The sequence below is a fragment of the Oncorhynchus mykiss genome, chromosome 19, assembly GCF_057628025.1.
Source record: "Oncorhynchus mykiss isolate SJ-2025 chromosome 19, ASM5762802v1, whole genome shotgun sequence".
In the NCBI taxonomy this organism is placed as follows: domain Eukaryota; kingdom Metazoa; phylum Chordata; class Actinopteri; order Salmoniformes; family Salmonidae; genus Oncorhynchus; species Oncorhynchus mykiss.
In genome coordinates this window covers 70,621,750-70,634,249 of record NC_143040.1, presented here as the reverse complement: position 1 = coordinate 70,634,249, position 12,500 = coordinate 70,621,750, and the positions used below count along the sequence as shown (strand labels likewise).

At 41.2% G+C, this 12,500-nt stretch overlaps 1 protein-coding gene across 4 annotated transcripts in view; it reads right to left on the bottom strand.

Annotated features, from left to right (window-relative positions):
• trim9 (tripartite motif containing 9) overlaps positions 1–12,500 on the bottom strand; it is a 118,197-nt gene that overhangs the window by 15,959 nt on the left and 89,738 nt on the right. For all 4 annotated transcript variants that reach the window (XM_036955301.2, XM_036955300.2, XM_036955298.2 and 1 more), the window contains one exon: positions 2,107–2,245. In XM_036955301.2, coding sequence (XP_036811196.1) covers positions 2,107–2,245 — 139 coding nt within the window. The remainder of the gene's footprint in view (positions 1–2,106; positions 2,246–12,500) is intronic.

Below are 12,500 nucleotides of genomic sequence, written 5' to 3'. Positions count from 1 at the left end.
TGGTCGTCTGGCATTCAAATGAACCCTGGTCGTCTGGCATTCAAATGAAACCTGGTCGTCAAATGAAACCTGGTCGTCTGGCATTCAAATGAAACCTGGTTGTCAAATGAACCCTGGTCGTCTGGCATTCAAATTAAACCTGGTCGTCTGGCATTCAAATGAAACCTGGTCGTCAAATGAAACCTGGTCGTCTGGCATTCAAATGAAACCTGGTCGTCAAATGAAACCTGGTCGTCTGGCATTCAAATGAACCCTGGTCGTCTGGTATTCAAATTAAACCTGGTCGTCTGGCATTCAAATGAAACCTGGTCGTCTGGCATTCAAATGAAGCCTGGTCGTCTGGCATTCAAATGAAACCTGGTCGTCTGGCATTCAAATTAAACCTGGTCGTCTGGCATTCAAATGAAACCTGGTCGTCTGGCATTCAAATCAAGCCTGGTCGTCAGGCATTCAAATGAAACCTGGTCGTCTGTCATTCAAATTAAACCTGGTCGTCAAATTAAACCTGGTCGTCTGGCATTCAAATGAAACCTGGTCGTCTGGCATTCAAATGAAACCTGGTCGTCTGGCATTCAAATGAAACCTGGTCGTCTGGCATTCAAATGAATCCTGGTCGTCTGGCATTCAAATGAATCCTGGTCGTCTGGCATTCAAGTGAATCCTGGTCGTCTGGCATTCAAATGAAACCTGGTCGTCTGGCATTCAAATGAACCCTGGTCGTCTGGCATTCAAATGAACCCTGGTCGTCTGGCATTCAAATGAAACCTGAAACCTAGAATCTGTCCGAACCTGTCGTTTTTTTTTTTTTATCAATTATTATCTTTTTCAAACCAATAACAAAATTTACGTCAGCGAACCTTTTAAGAGGCAAGCCATTAAAATAACCATTTTACAAAGAGAGAGAGGAAGCTGTGTAGAAAAGGCCACTGTTCTTTTCACTGGCCATATTGTCAGGGAGAAGATTACATATTCTATCATCTTGCGGATGTTAGCAAGCACAGCTTTTCCTGAGTATTATGAGGAGGGTAGCGGGAGAAGTCTGGACCCGCATCACCCCTGTTACGCCTGTGTGAGCTTCACTGGTCTGTCTGTCTGTCTGCCTGTCTGTCTGTCTGTGTGAGCTTCACTGGTCTGTCTGCCTGTCTGCCTGCTGCCTGTCTGTCTGTGTGAGCTTCACTGGTCTGCCTGCCTGCCTGCCTGCCTGCCTGTCTGTCTGTCTGTCTGTCTGTCTGTCTGTCTGTCTATAAAGTACCATCTATCTTATAGCCTGGTGGGTCCAGTCTGTCTGTGCTTTTAGCCAACTCTTCTTTGCATTGGTTCATTGCCATACTAATATGTATGTCTATGAGATGACAACGATGAACAGAGGAGTTGGCTACAGTACAGACAGTATGGGACCAGGTTAGTTTATAGAGGAGTTGGCTACAGTACAGACAGTATGGGACCAGTTTAGTCTATAGGGGGGTTGGCTACAGTACAGACAGTATGGGACCAGGTTAGTCTATAGAGGAGTTGGCTACAGTACAGACAGTATGGGACCAGGTTAGTCTATAGAGGGGTTGGCTACAGTACAGACAGTATGGGACCAGGTTAGTCTATAGAGGAGTTGGCTACAGTACAGACAGTATGGGACCAGGTTAGTCTATAGAGGAGTTGGCTACAGTACAGACAGTATGGGACCAGGTTAGTCTATAGAGGAGTTGGCTACAGTACAGACAGTATGGGACCAGGTTAGTCTATAGAGGAGTTGGCTACAGTACAGACAGTATGGGACCAGGTTAGTCTATAGAGGAGTTGGCTACAGTACAGACAGTATGGGACCAGGTTAGTTTATAGAGGAGTTGGCTACAGTACAGACAGTATGGGACCAGGTTAGTCTATAGAGGAGTTGGCTACAGTACAGACAGAATGGGACCAGGTTACTCTATGTCTGCACCCCAAATAGCACCCTATTCCCTATATAGTGCACTACTTAGTCACAAATAGCACCCTATTCCCTATGTAGTGCACTACTTCTGTCCCCCTCTATGGGCCCTGGTCAAAAGTAGTGCACTACATAAGCTCTATAGATTCCCTGTCAACAGAGTGTGTGGTGGCTGGATTTACTCTCGGAGGTCTGCATGGCCAGCGTCTTGCTGTACTGTCCCACTCCGCTGGCGTTGAAGGCTTTGACCCTGGACATGTAGGTGCTGTTGTAGTGGAGTCCATCCACCGTGCAGATCGTCTCCGTCCCCACGTACACTTCCTGTAAGGAACATGACAACTTCCTGTTAGACCATCGACAACTTCCAAAATCAATTCCTGTTAGAAAGTCATCACGCTGGGATTGTGGTGGCGGGCCTCGTTCGGCCGTCATGATCTCGCAAGCTTACTTCCTGTTTGGAAACAGGATGGCCGTACCATGCTTGACGGTGGTGGCCACAACAACAGACAGTAGAACACGATGTCCTCTTGGTCCAATGGGTTAAAATGTGGGATTGTTCAACAAAACAAACAGACAGATTAAGAGTAAGAGAAAGAGAAAGATGGAGAAAGAGGGGGAAAGAGAGAGAGGGAGAAAGAGAGAGAGGAGAAAGAGAGAGAGGAGAAAGAGAAACAGGGGGAAGAGAGAGTGGGAAAGAGAGAAAGCGAGGGAGAACTCAGAGAGAGAAAGAGGGAGTTTGTACACTTGAGCGTGACTGTGTGGGTAAAGCATTATCAGTAGCATCCTCAGTAGCAGCCTACACTAGACTGTAGTATAAATAGCAGTAGTAGGAGCCTACACTAGACTGTAGTATATATACCAGTAGTAGGAGACTACACTAGACTGTAGTATATATACCAGTAGTAGGAGCCTACACTAGACTGTAGTATATATAGCAGTAGTAGGAGCCTACACTAGACTGTGTAGTATAAATACCAGTAGTAGGAGACTACACTAGACTGTGTAGTATATATACCAGTAGTAGGAGCCTACACTAGACTGTAGTATAAATAGCAGTAGTAGGAGCCTACACTAGACTGTAGTATATATACCAGTAGTAGGAGCCTACACTAGACTGTAGTATATATACCAGTAGTAGGAGCCTACACTAGACTGTAGTATATATACCAGTAGTAGGAGCCTACACTAGACTGTAGTATATATACCAGTAGTAGGAGCCTACACTAGACTGTAGTATATATACCAGTAGTAGGAGCCTACACTAGACTGTAGTATATATACCAGTAGTAGGAGCCTACACTAGACTGTAGTATATATAGCAGTAGTAGGAGCCTACACTAGACTGTGTAGTGTATATATACCAGTAGTAGGAGCCTACACTAGACTGTAGTGTATATATTGCAGTAGTAGGAGCCTACACTAGACTGTGTAGTATAAATACCAGTAGTAGGAGACTACACTAGACTGTGTAGTATATATAGCAGTAGTAGGAGCCTACACTAGACTGTAGTATATATACCAGTAGTAGGAGCCTACACTAGACTGTAGTATATATAGCAGTAGTAGGAGCCTACATTAGACTGTAGTATATATAGCAGTAGTAGGAGCCTACACTAGACTGTAGTATATATAGCAGTAGTAGGAGCCTACACTAGACTGTGTAGTGTATATATACCAGTAGTAGGAGCCTACACTAGACTGTGTAGTATAAATACCAGTAGTAGCAGCCTACACTAGACTGTGTAGTATAAATACCAGTAGTAGCAGCCTACACTAGACTGTAGTATATATACCAGTAGTAGCAGCCTACACTAGACTGTAGTATATATACCAGTAGTAGCAGCCTACACTAGACTGTGTAGTATAAATACCAGTAGTAGGAGCCTACACTAGACTGTAGTATATATACCAGTAGTAGGAGCCTACACTAGACTGTGTAGTATAAATACCAGTAGTAGCAGCCTACACTAGACTGTAGTATAAATAGCAGTAGTAGGAGCCTACACTAGACTGTAGTATATATACCAGTAGTAGGAGCCTACACTAGACTGTAGTATATATACCAGTAGTAGGAGCCTACACTAGACTGTAGTATATATAGCAGTAGTAGGAGCCTACACTAGACTGTAGTATAAATACCAGTAGTAGGAGCCTACACTAGACTGTAGTATAAATAGCAGTAGTAGGAGCCTACACTAGACTGTAGTATATATACCAGTAGTAGGAGCCTACACTAGACTGTGTAGTATAAATACCAGTAGTAGGAGCCTACACTAGACTGTAGTATAAATACCAGTAGTAGGAGCCTACACTAGACTGTAGTATATATACCAGTAGTAGGAGCCTACACTAGACTGTAGTATATATACCAGTAGTAGCAGCCTACACTAGACTGTGTAGTATAAATACCAGTAGTAGCAGCCTACACTAGACTGTAGTATATATACCAGTAGTAGGAGCCTACATTAGACTGTAGTATAAATAGCAGTAGTAGGAGCCTACACTAGACTGTAGTATATATACCAGTAGTAGGAGCCTACACTAGACTGTGTAGTATAAATACCAGTAGTAGCAGCCTACACTAGACTGTGTAGTATAAATACCAGTAGTAGGAGCCTACACTAGACTGTGTAGTATAAATACCAGTAGTAGGAGCCTACACTAGACTGTGTAGTATATATACCAGTAGTAGGAGCCTACACTAGACTGTAGTATATATAGCAGTAGTAGGAGCCTACACTAGACTGTGTAGTATAAATACCAGTAGTAGGAGCCTACACTAGACTGTAGTATATATACCAGTAGTAGGAGCCTACACTAGACTGTAGTATAAATACCAGTAGTAGGAGCCTACACTAGACTGTGTAGTATATATACCAGTAGTAGGAGCCTACACTAGACTGTAGTATATATAGCAGTAGTAGGAGCCTACACTAGACTGTGTAGTATAAATACCAGTAGTAGGAGCCTACACTAGACTGTAGTATATATACCAGTAGTAGGAGCCTACACTAGACTGTAGTATATATACCAGTAGTAGGAGCCTACACTAGACTGTGTAGTATAAATACCAGTAGTAGGAGCCTACACTAGACTGTAGTATATATACCAGTAGTAGGAGCCTACACTAGACTGTAGTATATATACCAGTAGTAGGAGCCTACACTAGACTGTAGTATATATAGCAGTAGTAGGAGCCTACACTAGACTGTAGTATATATACCAGTAGTAGGAGCCTACACTAGACTGTAGTATATATACCAGTAGTAGGAGCCTACACTAGACTGTAGTATATATACCAGTAGTAGGAGCCTACACTAGACTGTAGTATATATACCAGTAGTAGGAGCCTACACTAGACTGTAGTATAAATACCAGTAGTAGGAGCCTACACTAGACTGTGTAGTATATATACCAGTAGTAGGAGCCTACACTAGACTGTAGTATATATAGCAGTAGTAGGAGCCTACACTAGACTGTAGTATATATACCAGTAGTAGGAGCCTACACTAGACTGTGTAGTATAAATACCAGTAGTAGGAGCCTACACTAGACTGTAGTATATATACCAGTAGTAGGAGCCTACACTAGACTGTAGTATATATAGCAGTAGTAGCAGCCTACACTAGACTGTAGTATATATACCAGTAGTAGCAGCCTACACTAGACTGTAGTATATATAGCAGTAGTAGGAGCCTACACTAGACTGTACTATAAATAGCAGTAGTAGGAGCCTACACTAGACTGTGTAGTGTATATATACCAGTAGTAGGAGCCTACACTAGACTGTGTAGTATAAATACCAGTAGTAGCAGCCTACACTAGACTGTGTAGTATAAATACCAGTAGTAGGAGCCTACACTAGACTGTAGTATATATACCAGTAGTAGGAGCCTACACTAGACTGTAGTATATATACCAGTAGTAGCAGCCTACACTAGACTGTAGTATATATAGCAGTAGTAGGAGCCTACACTAGACTGTACTATAAATAGCAGTAGTAGGAGCCTACACTAGACTGTGTAGTGTATATATACCAGTAGTAGGAGCCTACACTAGACTGTGTAGTATAAATACCAGTAGTAGCAGCCTACACTAGACTGTGTAGTATAAATACCAGTAGTAGCAGCCTACACTAGACTGTAGTATATATACCAGTAGTAGCAGCCTACACTAGACTGTGTAGTATAAATACCAGTAGTAGGAGCCTACACTAGACTGTAGTATATATACCAGTAGTAGGAGCCTACACTAGACTGTGTAGTATAAATACCAGTAGTAGCAGCCTACACTAGACTGTAGTATATATACCAGTAGTAGGAGCCTACACTAGACTGTGTAGTATATATACCAGTAGTAGGAGCCTACACTAGACTGTAGTATATATAGCAGTAGTAGGAGCCTACACTAGACTGTGTAGTATATATACCAGTAGTAGGAGCCTACACTAGACTGTAGTATATATAGCAGTAGTAGGAGCCTACACTAGACTGTAGTATAAATACCAGTAGTAGCAGCCTACACTAGACTGTAGTATATATACCAGTAGTAGGAGCCTACACTAGACTGTAGTATATATACCAGTAGTAGGAGCCTACACTAGACTGTAGTATAAATACCAGTAGTAGCAGCCTACACTAGACTGTAGTATATATACCAGTAGTAGGAGCCTACACTAGACTGTAGTATATATAGCAGTAGTAGGAGCCTACACTAGACTGTGTAGTATAAATACCAGTAGTAGGAGCCTACACTAGACTGTAGTATATATACCAGTAGTAGCAGCCTACACTAGACTGTAGTATATATAGCAGTAGTAGGAGCCTACACTAGACTGTAGTATATATACCAGTAGTAGCAGCCTACACTAGACTGTGTAGTATATATACCAGTAGTAGGAGCCTACACTAGACTGTAGTATATATACCAGTAGTAGGAGCCTACACTAGACTGTAGTATATATACCAGTAGTAGGAGCCTACACTAGACTGTAGTATATATACCAGTAGTAGGAGCCTACACTAGACTGTAGTATATATACCAGTAGTAGGAGCCTACACTAGACTGTAGTATATATACCAGTAGTAGGAGCCTACACTAGACTGTAGTATATATAGCAGTAGTAGCAGCCTACACTAGACTGTAGTATATATACCAGTAGTAGGAGCCTACACTAGACTGTAGTATATATACCAGTAGTAGGAGCCTACACTAGACTGTAGTATAAATACCAGTAGTAGGAGCCTACACTAGACTGTAGTATATATACCAGTAGTAGGAGCCTACACTAGACTGTAGTATATATACCAGTAGTAGGAGCCTACACTAGACTGTAGTATATATAGCAGTAGTAGGAGCCTACACTAGACTGTAGTATAAATACCAGTAGTAGGAGCCTACACTAGACTGTGTAGTATATATACCAGTAGTAGCAGCCTACACTAGACTGTAGTATATATAGCAGTAGTAGCAGCCTACACTAGACTGTAGTATATATACCAGTAGTAGCAGCCTACACTAGACTGTGTAGTGTATATATACCAGTAGTAGGAGCCTACACTAGACTGTAGTATATATAGCAGTAGTAGGAGCCTACATTAGACTGTAGTATATATAGCAGTAGTAGGAGCCTACACTAGACTGTACTATAAATAGCAGTAGTAGGAGCCTACACTAGACTGTGTAGTGTATATATACCAGTAGTAGGAGCCTACACTAGACTGTGTAGTATATATAGCAGTAGTAGGAGCCTACATTAGACTGTAGTATATATAGCAGTAGTAGGAGCCTACACTAGACTGTACTATAAATAGCAGTAGTAGCAGCCTACACTAGACTGTAGTATATATACCAGTAGTAGGAGCCTACACTAGACTGTACTATAAATAGCAGTAGTAGCAGCCTACACTAGACTGTGTAGTGTATATATACCAGTAGTAGGAGCCTACACTAGACTGTAGTATATATAGCAGTAGTAGGAGCCTACACTAGACTGTGTAGTATAAATACCAGTAGTAGGAGACTACACTAGACTGTGTAGTATATATACCAGTAGTAGGAGCCTACACTAGACTGTAGTATATATACCAGTAGTAGGAGCCTACACTAGACTGTGTAGTATAAATACCAGTAGTAGCAGCCTACACTAGACTGTGTAGTATAAATACCAGTAGTAGCAGCCTACACTAGACTGTAGTATATATACCAGTAGTAGGAGCCTACACTAGACTGTAGTATATATACCAGTAGTAGGAGCCTACACTAGACTGTGTAGTATAAATACCAGTAGTAGGAGCCTACACTAGACTGTGTAGTATATATACCAGTAGTAGGAGCCTACACTAGACTGTAGTATAAATACCAGTAGTAGGAGCCTACACTAGACTGTGTAGTATATATACCAGTAGTAGCAGCCTACACTAGACTGTAGTATATATAGCAGTAGTAGCAGCCTACACTAGACTGTAGTATATATACCAGTAGTAGCAGCCTACACTAGACTGTGTAGTGTATATATACCAGTAGTAGGAGCCTACACTAGACTGTATTATAAATAGCAGTAGTAGGAGCCTACACTAGACTGTAGTATATATAGCAGTAGTAGGAGCCTACACTAGACTGTAGTATATATACCAGTAGTAGGAGCCTACACTAGACTGTGTAGTATAAATACCAGTAGTAGCAGCCTACACTAGACTGTGTAGTATAAATACCAGTAGTAGGAGCCTACACTAGACTGTAGTATATATACCAGTAGTAGGAGCCTACACTAGACTGTAGTATAAATACCAGTAGTAGGAGCCTACACTAGACTGTGTAGTATATATACCAGTAGTAGCAGCCTACACTAGACTGTAGTATATATAGCAGTAGTAGCGGCCTACACTAGACTGTAGTATATATACCAGTAGTAGCAGCCTACACTAGACTGTAGTATATATACCAGTAGTAGGAGCCTACACTAGACTGTGTAGTATATATACCAGTAGTAGGAGCCTACACTAGACTGTAGTGTATATATTGCAGTAGTAGGAGCCTACACTAGACTGTAGTATATATACCAGTAGTAGCAGCCTACACTAGACTGTAGTATATATACCAGTAGTAGGAGCCTACACTAGACTGTAGTATATATACCAGTAGTAGGAGACTACACTAGACTGTAGTATATATACCAGTAGTAGGAGCCTACACTAGACTGTAGTATATATACCAGTAGTAGGAGCCTACACTAGACTGTAGTATATATACCAGTAGTAGGAGCCTACACTAGACTGTAGTATATATACCAGTAGTAGGAGCCTACACTAGACTGTAGTATATATACCAGTAGTAGCAGCCTACACTAGACTGTGTAGTATATATACCAGTAGTAGGAGCCTACACTAGACTGTAGTATATATACCAGTAGTAGGAGCCTACACTAGACTGTAGTATATATACCAGTAGTAGGAGCCTACACTAGACTGTAGTATATATACCAGTAGTAGGAGCCTACACTAGACTGTAGTATATATACCAGTAGTAGGAGCCTACACTAGACTGTAGTATATATAGCAGTAGTAGGAGCCTACACTAGACTGTACTATAAATAGCAGTAGTAGGAGCCTACACTAGACTGTAGTATATATACCAGTAGTAGGAGCCTACACTAGACTGTAGTATATATAGCAGTAGTAGGAGCCTACACTAGACTGTACTATAAATAGCAGTAGTAGGAGCCTACACTAGACTGTAGTATATATACCAGTAGTAGGAGCCTACACTAGACTGTAGTATATATACCAGTAGTAGGAGCCTACACTAGACTGTAGTATATATACCAGTAGTAGGAGCCTACACTAGACTGTACTATAAATAGCAGTAGTAGGAGCCTACACTAGACTGTAGTATATATACCAGTAGTAGGAGCCTACACTAGACTGTAGTATATATACCAGTAGTAGGAGCCTACACTAGACTGTAGTATATATACCAGTAGTAGGAGCCTACACTAGACTGTAGTATATATACCAGTAGTAGGAGCCTACACTAGACTGTAGTATATATACCAGTAGTAGGAGCCTACACTAGACTGTGTAGTATATATACCAGTAGTAGCAGCCTACACTAGACTGTGTAGTATAAATACCAGTAGTAGGAGCCTACACTAGACTGTAGTATATATACCAGTAGTAGGAGCCTACACTAGACTGTAGTATATATACCAGTAGTAGGAGCCTACACTAGACTGTAGTATATATACCAGTAGTAGGAGCCTACACTAGACTGTAGTATATATAGCAGTAGTAGGAGCCTACACTAGACTGTAGTATATATACCAGTAGTAGGAGCCTACACTAGACTGTGTAGTGTATATATACCAGTAGTAGGAGCCTACACTAGACTGTGTAGTATATATACCAGTAGTAGGAGCCTACACTAGACTGTAGTATATATACCAGTAGTAGGAGCCTACACTAGACTGTAGTATATATAGCAGTAGTAGGAGCCTACACTAGACTGTAGTATATATACCAGTAGTAGGAGCCTACACTAGACTGTGTAGTGTATATATACCAGTAGTAGGAGCCTACACTAGACTGTAGTATATATAGCAGTAGTAGGAGCCTACACTAGACTGTAGTATATATACCAGTAGTAGGAGCCTACACTAGACTGTGTAGTGTATATATACCAGTAGTAGGAGCCTACACTAGACTGTAGTATATATACCAGTAGTAGGAGCCTACACTAGACTGTGTAGTGTATATATACCAGTAGTAGGAGCCTACACTAGACTGTAGTATATATAGCAGTAGTAGGAGCCTACACTAGACTGTGTAGTGTATATATACCAGTAGTAGGAGCCTACACTAGACTGTAGTATATATACCAGTAGTAGGAGCCTACACTAGACTGTGTAGTGTATATATACCAGTAGTAGGAGCCTACACTAGACTGTAGTATATATACCAGTAGTAGGAGCCTACACTAGACTGTAGTATATATACCAGTAGTAGGAGCCTACACTAGACTGTAGTATATATACCAGTAGTAGCAGACTACACTAGACTGTAGTATATATAGCAGTAGTAGGAGACTACACTAGACTGTGTAGTATATATACCAGTAGTAGGAGCCTACACTAGACTGTAGTATATATACCAGTAGTAGGAGCCTACACTAGACTGTAGTATATATACCAGTAGTAGCAGACTACACTAGACTGTAGTATATATAGCAGTAGTAGGAGCCTACACTAGACTGTAGTATAAATACCAGTAGTAGGAGCCTACACTAGACTGTGTAGTATATATACCAGTAGTAGGAGCCTACACTAGACTGTAGTATATATACCAGTAGTAGGAGACTACACTAGACTGTAGTATAAATAGCAGTAGTAGCAGCCTACACTAGACTGTAGTATAAATACCAGTAGTAGGAGCCTACACTAGACTGTGTAGTATATATACCAGTAGTAGCAGCCTACACTAGACTGTAGTATATATAGCAGTAGTAGGAGCCTACACTAGACTGTAGTATAAATACCAGTAGTAGGAGCCTACACTAGACTGTGTAGTATATATACCAGTAGTAGGAGCCTACACTAGACTGTAGTATATATAGCAGTAGTAGGAGCCTACACTAGACTGTGTAGTATATATACCAGTAGTAGGAGCCTACACTAGACTGTAGTATATATACCAGTAGTAGGAGCCTACACTAGACTGTAGTATATATACCAGTAGTAGGAGCCTACACTAGACTGTAGTATAAATACCAGTAGTAGGAGCCTACACTAGACTGTAGTATAAATAGCAGTAGTAGCAGCCTACACTAGACTGTAGTATAAATAGCAGTAGTAGCAGCCTACACTAGACTGTAGTATAAATACCAGTAGTAGGAGCCTACACTAGACTGTGTAGTATATATACCAGTAGTAGCAGCCTACACTAGACTGTGTAGTATATATACCAGTAGTAGCAGCCTACACTAGACTGTAGTATATATACCAGTAGTAGGAGCCTACACTAGACTGTAGTATATATAGCAGTAGTAGGAGCCTACACTAGACTGTAGTATATATACCAGTAGTAGGAGCCTACACTAGACTGTAGTATAAATACCAGTAGTAGCAGCCTACACTAGACTGTAGTATATATACCAGTAGTAGGAGCCTACACTAGACTGTAGTATATATACCAGTAGTAGCAGCCTACACTAGACTGTAGTATATATAGCAGTAGTAGGAGCCTACACTAGACTGTATTATAAATAGCAGTAGTAGCAGCCTACACTAGACTGTAGTATAAATACCAGTAGTAGCAGCCTACACTAGACTGGCTAAGGAGTGAGTTTCACAGATTCCCATCTGCTGGGGCGGCAGGGTAGCCTAGTGGTTAGAGTGTAGAGGCGGCAGGGTAGCCTAGTGGTTAGAGCGTTGGACTAGTAACCGGAAGGTTGCAAGTTCAAACTCCCGAGCTGACAAGGTACAAATCTGTTGTTCTGCCCCTGAACAGGCAGTTAACCTAGGCCGTCATTGAAAATAAGAATTTGTTCTTAACTGACTTGCCTAGTTAAATAAAATAATAAA